Genomic DNA, 15462 nt, shown 5'->3' with positions numbered 1-15462 from the left:
GTCTCGGGAAGGACAGGGCGTCGTGAGGGGGATCTGCAGCTTGTGCCCCATGTGTTCGATAGGGTTGTGGTCTGATGACCGGGCTGGCCACTCCATGCGGACAATGGTCTCCTATTCCAAATAGGTATCAACGACCCTGACATGATGAGGATAAAGTCAGGTCCAATTGCACCACCATACGGTCTCACGTACACATTCAGAATGTCATCCCTGTAGCGCACACCTGTCATCGTGCCCCGCTTTATAGGACATGGAGATCGGTTCATCCAGCTCTTCTGATCCCACCCAAATCCTGATTGAGCCCCCTCAATAGCTGTCATGTTCGGCTATGTTGGAATCACGAAATCTCCCTGTCCACAGCTCACTCGGCCACGACGATCTGAGAAGTTTAGACAGTGTCTCGATTCATCAGTGAAAAAGTACCGGAGCCCAGTCCTTGTCTGTCCTATGCATCTGCCTAATTCTTCGGTCGCCAAACGATGTCTTTAACGCTGAGGTCGCTGAGCAGGCCAAGGGACAGTGTTTACGGTATGATGTCCAGTGAAATCTGGGACCACACGTGCAACGCAACGGAGTGCATTGTCATACTGTAGAGTGATGTGACGTCCATAGATCTGAAGGGACGAAAAGACGGAAAACTTCGTCACGGTACCGTGCCCCTGTGTAAATAGCCATCGATAACAACTACAGGGTTCAAATGTGTAGTGATACCTCCCACACCATTACGCCCCCACCAAATGTCATTCATGAGAGGGATGGATACTCTAGAAACAGATTGCAGTCAGTGCTGATTCCTGGGTTGACAATAATTGTTTTTGACTGCATAATGTGACAGTCCAATTCGTGGTGTGGTCTGTGTGCTCATACTGTCCAGCATTGTGGAAATGAATGTTTTTAAATGATACCGATTGCTCGTGTCAGCTTCATTATTCGTGTGACAGGTGTTCAGTTTTCTACTCTTTTGTCCAACAATGAATCACACCAGTCATTTCCCCCAAAGTGGGTGATGCTTAGCTATTGCTCAAGTGTTCTGATCCTATAGGATGGACTGCTTTGTCGTGGTTGCAAAGTATTTTTCAACAAATCCCCTCTGAGGTGTATATATTTCTGCCAACGATGCTGACTGGATCCCACTGGTGAAGAAGACTTCCTTCTGAGCGTGAAAACCCCTCCACAGAGGAAATGACATCATCATTGTCCCCCGCCGCGCGAAATATAGTATTCACGACCGTCCGTACGTCCGTCCGTACGTCCCACCTGTTTGTTGCCGCGATATCTCAAGAACTAAACGCTGGATTGTCTTCATATTTGGAACTATGGTGTATATACAGACTCCGCATACACCAGTCGGTTTTGGTGACCTTGACCCCATTTTCAAGGTCACAGCAGGCAAATCTGCTTTTGGAGTTGGAAACGGTGTTGCCGCAATATCTCAAGAACTAATCGCTGGATTGTCTTCATATTTGGTACTATGGTATATATACAGGCGGGGGACATTTCGTCACTTTGTGACAAATACTTGTTTGTATATTGCTTGCCAGACAGTTCTTTTTCGTGTTTGGGAAGAGGTGGAAATGTGACAAAGCCAAATCTGATAAATATATGGAGGAATATGAATATGAACGCTTAAACCACTAGGCTACCCGACCACCCGAATATGGAGGATGTTCAATGAGTTCAACTAAAAACACCAATCATCAACTTTTCATGCACATACATCAATATTTCCAACTGCCGCAACAGTATTTCATTTAAAACACAGTGTGTCAGCTTGATGTGGGAGGAAAGCCTGAAGTGTTGCAAGTCTTAAGACTTTTATTACACTTGAAAACCAGGACCATGGATCTGGTGCTTACAAACCCAGAAACATAAATCCGAGTAAACTTAATTTGTCTCTCAGGTCATAGGTTTCTGGTGTACCCAACAGACGAAACTGCACAGCGTCTATAGATGACTGGGCTACCCATGCACCCATGTGAAGTAAACAATAGAGGAATATGTGACTGTTTGCCAAGCTTGACGACTGAGAATTCCATGTACAGATTTCTCTGGATCTATTAGAGTTTATCTTGAAAGTATCCTAACTGTGGTGGCATGACACCAACACGGTCCTGGCGTCCCTCAATCAAGTGATTGTTTTCGAAATGTGATGTATTGTTCAAAATGTGATGTATTGTTCAAAATGTGATGTATTGTTCATGATGTCTGAGTGAGTTGGGTTTAACACCACTTTGAACAGTATTCCAGTTATATGAAAGCGTGTCAGGTTGATGTTGGGGGAAAGTGAGTGAGTGAGTATGAATATCACGGCGGGGGACACTAAAAATGGACTTCACACATTGTACCCTTGTCGGGAATGGAACCCGGGTCTTTGGCGTGACGAGCGAACGCTTTAATCACTAGGCTTCCCGACCACCCCCGTGGGAGGAAAGCCCGAAGTGATGCAGGTCTGAGATGTTTACCACTTTGATGAAACCCACGAGTACAGGCATGGTGCGGACAAACCAAGAAACATGATCAGGGCGAACTGGGATTCGAACCCACAATGATGATGTTGGAACTTGTTGACATTATGTCATAAGAAGGTCACCTTCAGGGAAGTAGTGTTTGGAACCTACAGATTCTCTGCTGTTTGTGAACGAGCCAAAAGCCTTGGGGTTTCAGTGTTCCTTCATTAGGTGCAGGTTTTTTAGTAATTTATTATAGCTAGTTGGTCATACCATGGTCAGGGATCAGTGTAAATTCCAATCAAATATTGTTTTCTCAGTTCCCTGAAAAAGCTGCCTGCCTGTTATACTAAAATACTACCTGGAAGGTTTTCTTTCTATGCAAATGGTACTCATTTGCTGCTGGACATCCACTATGAACAACAGGTCATATCGCTTCTAGCAATCAGCTTTGACAAACAACCAAACAGACTGTGATAATATCAGATTTTATTACCTGTTTGCCATGTTTCACAAAGATGTGATGACTATATACAGACTGCCCTTGAAACAATGTGATACATTGTGATACTGACACACATCAGATTAACATAACAACATGTCCAGCCTGTCTGGACTGCAGCACCATGGTGGATGAGGAACACAGCCTAGCAAGCCACAAGTGATCACGCCTCACAGGAAACAAGTACAACAACGGTCAACCTTTCACACAGTAAGTGGCACCTAGCTTGTCTGGGACCCTACTTCTAGACTGGCACACTTGGGTGCCAACCCAGCCTCTAGACATCCGTCATACGACTTCATTTTGTTTGTTTGTTGTTAAACGCCGCACTCAGCAATATTTCAGCTTTATGACGGCGGTCTGTAAATAAACGAGTCTGGACCAGATAATTTGGTGATTGACATCATGAGCATCAATCCACGCAATTGGGACATGATTACATGCATCAACCAAGTCAACACTGACCACCTGATCCCATTAGTCGCCTCTTACGACAAGCATAGTCGCCTTTTACAGCAAGCATGGGTTGGTGAAGAACTATTCTACCCCTCATATCAGTGTACACAGCCGGTACAAGTAAATTAGACTGGGATTTTCACACAGAATGCTTGACTATTCGTGCTCATAAGCTTAGGGCTAAATATTTTATTGATTTGTCACTAATTGCAAGAAGATTTTTTTCTTCAAAATTGAAATACTGGCATACGCATACCAGATAAACATTTCATGGCATCAGGAGTACAACTTTACAGGGCTCAGTATCTGGTGTACTGAAAGGAGGTTGGCACCATCACAATTGTTGATGATCACTCTCCACTGCAGGCTAGACAGGAACTAGATCTCCATGAAGCCACAGTATTCGGCAACTACAGCTAATGTTTATAATTCCCCACCTGCCCTATAATTAAACTGGCTGTTGGCATACTACTGGCCTCTACAACAGCTGACTATGTGTTAGTGTACTTAACTCAACACCACATACATGGGCAATATATCTCATATATCATGAGCTGTAGTCTGGTTAGACGTATGCTTATTTTCTGAAAAGACCAGTCATCTTTAGAAGCTATCAGAAATATATTATGACTAATCCAGCTGTGATTAGATCACAGCCAGGTACTGGGATCCAGGGCCCCATTCCACAAAGCAATCTTAGCGCTTAGGCGATCATAATTCCCTTACTTTAACATAGATTTAAAACAATTGTAGCGCAAAGATTGCTTTACGGAACGGGAACCAGGAGAAGAGTGAATGCCTGCAATCATCACATATAGGTAACCTTCACTGAGAAAAACAGATTCACATAAAAAAACAATTATGAAGCAACAAATTGGTTTATCCCATATCCATGCCTCAGTTTGGGCTCACGTGCACAAAGTTATCTCAGCTTAATGCAAGTCATGTTTCCACTGGTTCATCTACAGTTAGACACTACAAGAGTCAGTGAGTGAGTATGGTTTTAAGCCACATTTAGCAATATTCCAGCAATATCAAGGGACACCAGAAATAGACTTTCTGTACCCATGAGGGGGGAATCGAACCCGATTCTTTGGCGTGAAGAGCCAACACTTTAACCACTAGGCTACCCCCTTACCCTGGGTAAGTGAAGGGGGGGGGGGAAGACTTTAACTGGTGTATACTACTCAGAAATGGTTAAGGATAACCAGTTTTCTTCATATAAACTATGTCAATACGAAAGACTGGTAATAGTAATATGAATGGGGTGATCCTTAACTTTTCTGAGTAGTATATGTCAGGTGTGACAGCTCAAATAAGAGGGAGAATAGGTTAAGAGAGACATTTATAACTTTGCTGAAATCAACCTTCTTTTTTTAAAGAAACATTTTAAGAAAATACTTCTGTGATCCTACACATCTTCATGTTCCATTTCTTCACAGAATAATTTCAACCAAAACTATAAGACCTCCATTCATGAAATTTGAACTATACTATAACTCATAATTTGAACTATAACTTTTGTCAGTGTTGGAGTTGAAATGAAGAAGAAATGCAATTTGCATGCCTCTAAGATTGACTTCATTGTAAAAGTGGGCCCTCAGACACAAGGTGACATTTACTTGCCATTTAGGTGATGCTTTCACTGGAATGGTACATAACTTTCAACATTATTAACTACCATATCATAAACAAACACATGCAATGATCTGCCAGTCTGTTACTTTTCAAAGCTTTCAGTCATAGAAGTGTAAATGGCATTATCGTTTTGATTAAAGTGAACAGTATGAAAAAAATATCAAATAATACCAGTCATGTCTCCTTTTAGAATCCTGCAGAATCTAACCCAGGTATTCCTGTATTCAAATGTTATGGTTAATAGATCTGTTTAAAATGCGTAGCTGTTGAAATGATTCATTAAAGTGAAATAATAAATCTTCTATTTTGATATTGGCCAAAACAATTAAAAATTGTAAACTGATAAAAACTTTTGCTAATTAGGATAGCTCAACAGTTACCTGCAAACAAATGTATAATCACATTCATCACTGGTGATTGAACATACAAGGAGAACTGTCGAGATATATTTTTCTACAAGACCAAAGAACACCCAAATTTGGACAAGTTCCTATCTATGAAAGAAAATAATGACCTAATTTTGACACTCCAATGACCAATAACTTTTTAAGTTCAATTTGAATGGGTATGGTCTAAGATATAAATTTAAAGTAAAAACCCCATTGTTTTGAGATTTTATTGGTGGCTGCGTTAATGCTATATCTACAAAGCCGTACTAAACATGTGTATATCCTGTATCCGTAACAGCATGGATCTATTACATTTCACCATCAGACCATGTGGAGGTATTCAAGATATTTGATTATTATTATGTCGTAATCATCAGACATAAAGCAACACGATTCCTAGAACAGGGGCTGGATTTCAGCAATACAACTCTTCCTATACTAAACCAAGAAAGTAAGGGATCATGAATAATTTGGGGAATATTTTTTTGTAGTCAAGACTGAGCACACAATTTCATCAAAATATCTCAAACTATTCACGATCCTAAACTTGTTTTTCAGTATATTTATAAACTCAACTTGAAGTAAGGTACAAGCATAAGGCAGTTCGCAAATTCATACAGAAATATCTTAATTACAATAACTACTACAAAATCCAGTATTCTAGGTCATTATAATAATAATGTTAGTATAACATTGTATCCAGATATCAAATTGTGTGGGAGATGAAAATATGAGATGAATTATGGCACTGAAACTCAAAAGTTTAATATATTGCAAAGCAACTTATTGCAAACAACAGGAAAAGTAATAAATAATTGTAAAATACACCAAGACCGTTAATACATTGGTTATATCAGTAACATGGTGTAAAGGGATGAGAGGTGTAGAATGGACTGAGGTAATCATGTTGGGAAATGAGAGTGATGTGTGAAGCTACCCCTCCCCATGACAGTCAGCGATATCCTCGTCTTGTCTGGATAGTCATGTGTGACGCTACCCCTCCCCATGACAGTCAGCGATATCCTCGTCTTGTCTGGATACTCATGTGTGACGCTACCCCTCCCCATGACAGTCAGCGATATCTTCGTCTTGTCTGGATACTCTTGTGTGAAACTACCCCTCCCCATGACAGTCAGAGATATCCTCGTCTTGTCTGGATACTCATGTGTGAAGCTACCCCTCCCCATGACAGTCAGCGATATCCTCGTCTTGTCTGGATACTCATGTGTGACGCTACCCCTCCCCATGACAGTCAGCGATATCTTCGTCTTGTCTGGATACTCTTGTGTGAAACTACCCCTCCCCATGACAGTCAGAGATATCCTCGTCTTGTCTGGATACTCATGTGTGAAGCTACCCCTCCCCATGACAGTCAGCGATATCTTCGTCTTGTCTGGATACTCTTGTGTGAAACTACCCCTCCCCATGACAGTCAGAGATATCCTTGTCTTGTCTGGATACTCATGTGTGAAGCTACCCCTCCCCATGACAGTCAGCGATATCTTCGTCTTGTCTGGATACTCTTGTGTGAAACTACCCCTCCCCATGACAGTCAGAGATATCCTTGTCTTGTCTGGATACTCATGTGTGAAACTACCCCTCCCCATGACAGTCAGCGATATCTTCGTCTTGTCTGGATACTCTTGTGTGAAACTACCCCTCCCCATGACAGTCAGAGATATCCTTGTCTTGTCTGGATACTCTTGTGTGAAGCTACCCCTCCCCATGACAGTCAGCAATATCCTTGTCTTGTCTGGATACTCATGTGTGAAGCTACCCCTCCCCATGACAGTCAGCGATATCCTCGTCTTGTCTGGATACTCATGTGTGAAACTACCCCTCCCCATGACAGTCAGCGATATCCTCGTCTTGTCTGGATACTCATGTGTGAAACTACCCCTCCCCATGACAGTCAGCGATATCCTCGTCTTGTCTGGATACTCATGTGTGAAACTACCCCTCCCCATGACAGTCAGCGATATCCTCGTCTTGTCTGGATACTCATGTGTGAAACTACCCCCCACCCCATGACCCAGCCAGCAATATCCTTCTGTTGCCTGGACAGTCACCATACAATATCCAACAGAAACATTACCTGGAATCAAGAAGGGTCAACTACTGAGTTTGTGTGTGAATCTATGCCATCGTTCCAAAACTACCCTGTGGATTGTCACCAAAGGATTAATTTAAATGGGTTTTTTTCTTATCATGATGATAATTAGGCTTAAAAAAAACCCTGCATCTTCCCACTGGATCCATGTATGTAACAAAGAATAGTTGACACCCTGGGTAAACCTGAGATAGTGTCCCTGCATATTTTGGTAATTATTAACTGATAGACCTGTTAGCTGCAAGATAGATATAAATCCCAAAGCAACAATTCGTCTTCCATGGCATGGAAGTTATTTATTTGTCCAGACCAACTCGTCACCATTGTTTCAAACATTGTCACGAAGTAGAGAGTGAGTGAGTATGGTTTTACGCCGCTTTTAGCAATATTCCAGCAATATCACGGCGGGGGACACCAGAAATGGGCTTCACACATTGTACCCATGTCGGGAATGGAACCTGGGTCTTCGGCGTGACGAGCGAACGCTTTAACCACTAGGCTACCCGACCTCCCCCCACGAATAGAGAGAAGTTATGAACACACAATGCCATGGAAAGCTCGGTGGCCAAGTGGGTTAGTTCGCTGACTTTGTGTGCTGGCGATTAGGTGCCTCCTCTGAGAGTGTGGGTTCGAATCCCGGATGGGACTTAACCCCAAAAAGTACTAGAATCTGTACTTTACTAAGAAAGTGTTATCCCAAATGTAACAGAAAAAATTGTTTAACAAACTATCGAGTAATTGTTGGTGTTTCAATGCCTGTTGTTACAAGGGGGTCTGCGCGATAAACATAACAGCTGAAGCGAATCGCAGAACACAGGGACAGTCTCAATAGTTCTATTCTCAAATATTTTCATTGTCTATGTGTCACTCTCAACTGAAATAAATAATTTGACTGACAGTTGCATGATCTAAACCATCTGCTACAGAAAGATACGCTCTGATTTACATTTTTTATTTGACAGGATTTTATCACAGAAAAGACAGAAGTAGGTTGGGCTGTTCAGTTTACAGTGCAGACCCCCTTGTAACAACTGTCATCAAAACGCCAACAATTAGGTACATGAGAATTTGCTAAACAACTTTTTCTACCCTTCATGACAACGTGTGAAATTAGGGTGAACAGTTGGTATGGACAATTTAATAACTGTCATGCCATTTAAGATGAATTGTTGCTTTTGGATTAATATCAATTTGGTATTTAATTGGTAAAATTTGGCAGCAAACAGACTATAGAAAGCAGACAAATGGTCATAATGAAACCTGCCTATTGGCCTAATCTAGTGCCTCTGTGTACACACTGCTTAGCAATTAGTGAGCTAGGATTAAAACTGTCTTGAACATATTTTAGGCATTCAACGTAATATTCATACTGTATTCGACGTAATAAGCACCCAGGGCGCTCTCAAAATTGGAAATAGGGGGGCTCTTAATAGAATATTATTTTGGTAACAAAAAATAGAGTTGATTGTAAATTTCATGGTTTATGCTGACAGCCTGAAATGTTTACATACAACAGATATATATTTTTCCAGAATTTAATTGCCCATTGTTAAGGGTGCATATAACACACGAGTGCGTATTATGTACACACGAATAAATAAGTCTTGAGTACATTGATCAATCGGAAGGGGTGCTAATTGGGATTATTAACTAGCCAATATATTAGCAAATATCGCCATGGGCGCTTATTGCATCGAATACGGTATGACGTGTGGGGAAAGCCTGAAGCGATGTAGGTCTTGAACGTTTACCACTTTGGCGAAGCCCACAAGGATGGTATGGTCCTGACAAACCTAGACCCTATAATCAGGGTGAATCAAAGATTCAAACCCACAATCATATGTTTCTTGATCACACAAGGGATGCAACTCTGCACAGCAAATTGTGGTTTTGACAACTGGACCGCCCTTACTGTTGACACTGGAACTTTCAGCGTGTGAGAGGGAAGACAGCTGTTTGCTGCTTTGAAATATACAGAATGGAATATGAGTATGATGTTTAACGATGACAGATAAATTATAACTTATGCTGGGTGAAAATGTTAAATGACATGTGATCGCAGTTGATAAGGCACGATGACCATAGTTTCCAGATCCCTAAAAGGATTTGAAATTGATTCTTAAAATAATATATACATTCTGATGTTGTCTTTGTTTAATAATTTACATACAGCCTGGCAAACGAATGCCGGAATAATGACAAAAAAATTGATAGTGAACATATCACCGAATGTCACAAAAAAAAAACCAGGTGCTTGAAAACAAGATGGACAACATGAGGTGAAGTTTGGTTACTGTACTTTGGTCTTGGGGGTACAACTTCTCACATCATGCTTAAACAGCAACACTGTAATTAACAGAACATTCTCGATCAAGGACAGACCAATTCAATAACTTGTTTTATATTCACATATATTATTTGTGAAACATGTCTGAAAACAGGTAGGAGGAAAGGGAGAACAGTCACAGGAAATATGCCCCTGTTAGCATATTTCACTGCTAAAATGTGTTTGTTTGAGTTTAGATATTTTCATAGACAGCTGATGGGTCTACAAAACAGGCAATAACTTGGTCTTGTCTTACCAAAACAATACAAATTCATTTCATGTAATAACCACTATATATACTACTCAAAAGAAGTCAAGGACCACCCGATTCTTTCATAGAACTATAGTGAATGGGTCATGGGATGACAAAGTAGACACAATTTATGGATAACAACTTCTTTATTTACTGTACAGGCAACGTGTTGGTGTAGATCCTTATACTATTGTCAAGCAAGGCTGATGACTTGAATACCTATAGTGATATGAAAGAAACAGGTGGTCCTTAACTTTTTTTTGAGTAGTATAAGACATTGTACAGCAATTACTCACAGAATCAACAATTTCATTCACTTACAGAAATGCCAGAGAAACAGCTGTCTGGCTTACCTCAACAGCCCGAACCAGTCAGAACAATTCTCGTTTTCCAGCATCTAGTGAACTTCTACAAAGACATAACAAGTTTGATTCTGTGCCTCCACCTCCTCCATGTAATACCTGATGGTAGGGCTACCATCGAACTGAAGCAGCTCATAACATCAACACACATAACAACTAAATCACAGTATTCCATCACCATCTACTCAAATAGGGCTTGTGAGAGTTATCTCCCTTTGGATGCATTAATTGGTGTAGCTTTGGTCATGTCTGAATATTGGTTTCATGTTGGCTTTGTTTGTTGTTTTACACCACACTCGGCAATATTGTAGCCATATGATGGCGGTCTGTAATTAATCAAATCTGGACTTGACAATCCAGTGATTGATTTCATATGATAGAGATTAATATTGGGTGTATTCAATGTGTCCTTTCCCTTCTTTCTCAGTACAACAAATACAGACAGAATGCGGAGTTTCCCCCAGCACACACCTCTCTCCACCTAATGCATTCCTCTTGTAGGGCTGGGACTAGTCCAAATCTACTACCCGGGTACCCACTGTAGATCTCAGGAGATGTCTCAAAATGTACGACTGGGAACATTTTTAGCATAGCCCTGGCAAAACGTATTTAGATACATGTATTAAACATGTATCTGGTCATTCATACACTGAAGCTGAATTAAGTTATATCTTTATTCAACCATATGAAAAATCAGAAGGAATGGGTGATTAGTCAGAAAGAAATGCGAAAATTAGTGACTTCTAGTGTAACCATATATTGTTTAATGACAAAATTATCAAGAACTCTATCACGTGACTAACCACGGGTCCGGGTAGTCCTGTGGGTAGCCGGGTCCTACTCAGTACCCACCCGGCACGGGTACCCGAGTTACCCGTCCCACCCTTATCCTCTTGATCCACAAATGTATATGGCTCGACCAGTTCACTAAAATTAATGCGGACTCATAAATATCTGCAAGCCTCCTGGATAACTTGGATAGGAATAACAGTTATTTCTCAACAGTATAGTGACAGGTCATATAGACAATTCATTCAGTCAAGCTTGAGTGAGCGAGTTTGGTTTTACGCAACTTTTAGCAAATATTCCAACACATATCACGGTGGGGGACACGAGAATTGGGTTTCACCTTGTATCAATTTAGGGGACGGAACCTGAGCCCTTAGTGAGACAAGCAAATGCTTTAACCACTTGACTACTCCCATAAGTAGAGGCCTGATGTAGTGTGTTCCTGTGTTTGTGGATTCCCATGTCCATCCAAGGGGAGACAACTCACATACAGTGAAACCCTGGCTCCATTTAAAGGACATACTCCTCACGTGTCTATGTGACACTGGTTCATTAATCCAGGAATTTGTTCATCCAGATTGTTTTCCTAGCAATGGTAGACCAGACAATGGGGTCTGACAGTATGACAGGACGTGCGCTAACTCCTGTTTCGCACCAAGTATCTGGCTTAGTGTAGTCGTCTTCCTTCGATGACCTTGACCTTGCATTGAAACCAGGCCCACGCACACTGTACTGAGGTATGAAAGACATGGTAGATCATCTCCGCTAATATATTTGGTTATACCAACTCCAGAACCTGCAACATTACAAACATGTGCCCTTCAGTAATTACTTCCTATATTAATTTTACTCGTTTAACAACACACTCAGCAATATTCCAGCTATTTGACGGCGGTCTGTCAATAACCGTTGTCTGGTCCAACCCAGAGACTGATATCATGAGAATCGATTCATGCAATTGGGATACAATGACATGCATCAAACAAGTCTGTGAGCCTGACCACCAGATCCTGTTAGTCCCCTCTTATGACAAGCATGGGTTGCTGAACTTGGATCGTCCAAGGGGTCCTCTATAATGAGTCAGCTTCTATAGTTTAGGGGTCTAGGTTATTAATAAGTGTCAGTCAGCTACAGCTTATGTTTGTTTGTTTGTTGTTTAACGCCACACTTGGCAATATTACAGCTATATGACGGCGGTCTGTAAATAATCAAATCTGGACCAGACAATCCAGTGATCGATATCATGAGCATCCATCCACACAATTGGGATACGATGACATGCATCATCCTGACCACATGATCCCATTAGTCACCTCTTATGACAAGCATAGTCACCTCTTACAGCAAGCATGGGTTGCTAAAGACCTATTCTAACCCACAACTTCATGGGTGTATGCTCATGATTTCTACTCATTACATTTGAAAAGTGGCTGAACTAAAACAAGAGTTTGCCACTAACGTGGCTATATCCCCCGCCCCTGTTGCAGAATATATGACATAATTATATCTAAACAAACCCTAGCCTTTTTTAACCGAGGTGGAACTTGTTGTCATGGAAATTGTAAAAAAAAAGAAGAGTTTGGAACCCAAGTCCATCTTGTTGCCAAGGAAAAAATATAAAATAAAAATTTATAAAATTTCTAAATAGCAAAAGGCACCAGTTTAGCATGTACTTGACAGACCTGCAAAGTTTCATGAAAAAATATTGAAAGGTTTCTGAGTTAAGCTCCGGAAACAAAACGCGACGGATGGACGGACAGAGCCCGTTTCTATATCCCCCACCAACTTTGTTGGGCGGGGGATAATAAGCTGTCCCTTCTCATCACAGACTAGATCTACTGGATACTGGACAAGAACAGGAATTGAACATGAGCTGGGCATCTAATATAGGATGGGTCTAAATTTAAACTGAAACGCATTAAGATATATATCACAACCTATTACGGATTGGATACCAAAGATCGCAGTAACATCACAGTTAAATGTGAGCAACCATGCCTACAGCAAACAGATTGTGTTCCGTGAGATATTAGTGATACCGTCACTCAGAGCTCACTCACTACAGAGCTTTGGGGATACTTGGCAGCTATTTTGGTCCTCTGATCCACATTCAGTGACATCCTTGTTATAATTCTACATGACTGCTTACCTTGACCGTTCCTTGGCTGTTTGCTGCCACAACAACATTGGATCTCTGAAATCAAATCAGAATGACATTCATACACTGTTTGATTGGTTGGTTGGTTTGTTTGTTGTGTAACGCCGCACTCAGCAATATTCCAGCTATATGACGGCGGTCAGTAAATAATCGAGTCTGGACCAGACAATCCAGTGATTGATATCGATGACATGCATCAACCAAGTCAGCGAGCCTGACCACCCGATCCCATTAGTCGCCTTTTACAGGCAAGCATGGGTGGCTGAAGACCTATTCTACCCCGGAATCTTCACAGGTCTTACACTGTTTGAAGTTAGTAGAGGTGTAACCACATGGTTTTATCACTGCAATCCCCATAATTGTAGATTAAAAACGATCTGATTATGGCAAATTGTAATGGTAGGCACCTCTGCCTTTAAAGTATGAGTAGTGTTTATTTGTTTACCAGGACAGCACATTTCCTCAACTAGGTTCAAACTACAGCTGGAGTGGAAGGGTCTCACTTCACTTCATCACTAAAACACTGGCTTTTCTGATTTTGTTTGTTTGTTGATTAAAGCCTCACACAGCACTGTGACAGTCTGGACCTCATAATTCCGTCACAGATATTATGAGCATCGATCGACGTCAAGCGACCACCCGATTTATTGAAAGTCGCTCTAACAGCAAACATAGGTTGCTGGGGACCTATTCTAAGCTGGAATCTCCGTGGGACTGGCTTCTGTGAAAAAAGTAGGAGTGAGTGAGTATGGTTTTGCGCCGCTTTTAGCAATATTCCAGCAATATCACGGCGGGGGACACCAGAAATGGGCTTCACACATTGTACCCATGTCGGGAATCGAACCCGAGTCATCGGCGTGATGAGCGGACGCTTTAACCACTAGGCTACCCGACCGCCCCGAAGAAAGTAGGATGTGGAAGTAGTTTCACTCACAGGTCTCCATGTTACAGCACTCACAAACTCATTGGCATCTTCATCCTTTCGATCTTTATCCTGAAGAACAACAATCACATTTTTACCAAATTTATCTATATCAAGGAACTCTAGGTAGTTGAAAATTAACTAAACTTAGTCTTCATAACCAATTGAACAAGGGAAATAACTAAAGATCCAGTAGGCAGGATGTTGGTTAAAACTTGTACATAATACTATTGCGACATGTAATAACTGAAGATCCAGTAGGCAGGGTGTTGGTTAAAACTTGTACATAATACTATTGCGACATGTAATAACTGAAGATCCAGTAGGCAGGATGTTGGTTAAAACTTGTACATAATACTATTGTGACATGTAATAACTGAAGATCCAGTAGGCAGGATGTTGGTTAAAACTTGTACATAATACTATTGCGACATGTAATAACTGAAGATCCAGTAGGCAGGGTGTTGGTTAAAACTTGTACATAATACTATTGTGACATGTAATAACTGAAGATCCAGTAGGCAGGATGTTGGTTAAAACTTGTACATAATACTATTGCGACATGTAATAACTGAAGATCCAGTAGGCAGGGTGTTGGTTAAAACTTGTACATAATACTATTGCGACATGTAATAACTGAAGATCCAGTAGGCAGGATGTTGGTTAAAACTTGTACATAACACTATTGTGACATGTAATAACTGAAGATGTATTGGGCAACACACCAGCACACTTCGGACTGTGTCAAACTTGTATGTCATCAGTTGTTTGGAAAGACCCTTGTAGTAGATATAAAGAGAGTTGTTCTCGCTGCCTGAAACAGAACGAAGAAGATTTAGGCAAAATATGCTAAGAATGAGATTCAAAAGCTGTTCAATGGAAGACTTCAGCATGAATCCAGCCATATCACAGTTAACAGTCTGGGACAAACAAAAAGTAACACTAATGACTGGCAGAAATCAATTCCCTCGAACCCTACTTAGGACACCTCTAATGACAAGCTAGATCTACTGGGTACCTGCAGCCATTCACTCCCTACTCCGGACACAAGCTAGATCTACTGGGTACCTGCAGCCATTCACTCCCTACTCCGGACACAAGCTAGATCTA

At 41.2% G+C, this 15462-nt stretch overlaps 2 protein-coding genes across 3 annotated transcripts in view; both read right to left on the bottom strand.

Annotated features, from left to right (window-relative positions):
• Positions 1-2921: 2921 nt before the first annotated feature.
• LOC125376843 lies at positions 2922-9031 on the bottom strand. The gene is made up of 2 exons (XM_048389050.1): positions 6430-9031; positions 2922-6369 (listed from the first exon to the last, which is right to left on the bottom strand). Exons 1-2 carry the CDS (start codon positions 7502-7504, stop codon positions 6335-6337), a joined length of 1110 nt encoding a protein of 369 aa, XP_048245007.1. The 5' UTR covers positions 7505-9031; the 3' UTR covers positions 2922-6334.
• A 2071-nt stretch (positions 9032-11102) lies between these two features.
• Positions 11103-15462, bottom strand: part of LOC124141803 (E3 ubiquitin-protein ligase COP1-like) — a 39917-nt gene continuing 35557 nt past the window's right edge. For both annotated transcript variants that reach the window (XM_046509925.2, XM_046509926.2), the window contains exons 19-22: positions 15078-15166; positions 14365-14424; positions 13422-13466; positions 11103-12068 (exon numbers count right to left, since the gene is read on the bottom strand). In XM_046509925.2, the coding sequence (XP_046365881.1) occupies positions 12051-12068; positions 13422-13466; positions 14365-14424; positions 15078-15166 (212 nt within the window). In that variant the 3' untranslated portion in view covers positions 11103-12050. The remainder of the gene's footprint in view (positions 12069-13421; positions 13467-14364; positions 14425-15077; positions 15167-15462) is intronic.

The sequence above is a fragment of the Haliotis rufescens genome, unplaced genomic scaffold, assembly GCF_023055435.1.
Source record: "Haliotis rufescens isolate VD_foot unplaced genomic scaffold, xgHalRufe1.0.p SCAF_8, whole genome shotgun sequence".
Classification (NCBI taxonomy): Eukaryota; Metazoa; Mollusca; class Gastropoda; order Lepetellida; family Haliotidae; genus Haliotis; species Haliotis rufescens.
The sequence above is the reverse complement of the archived record's forward strand: the minus strand, read 5'-3'. Positions and strand labels throughout refer to the sequence as shown.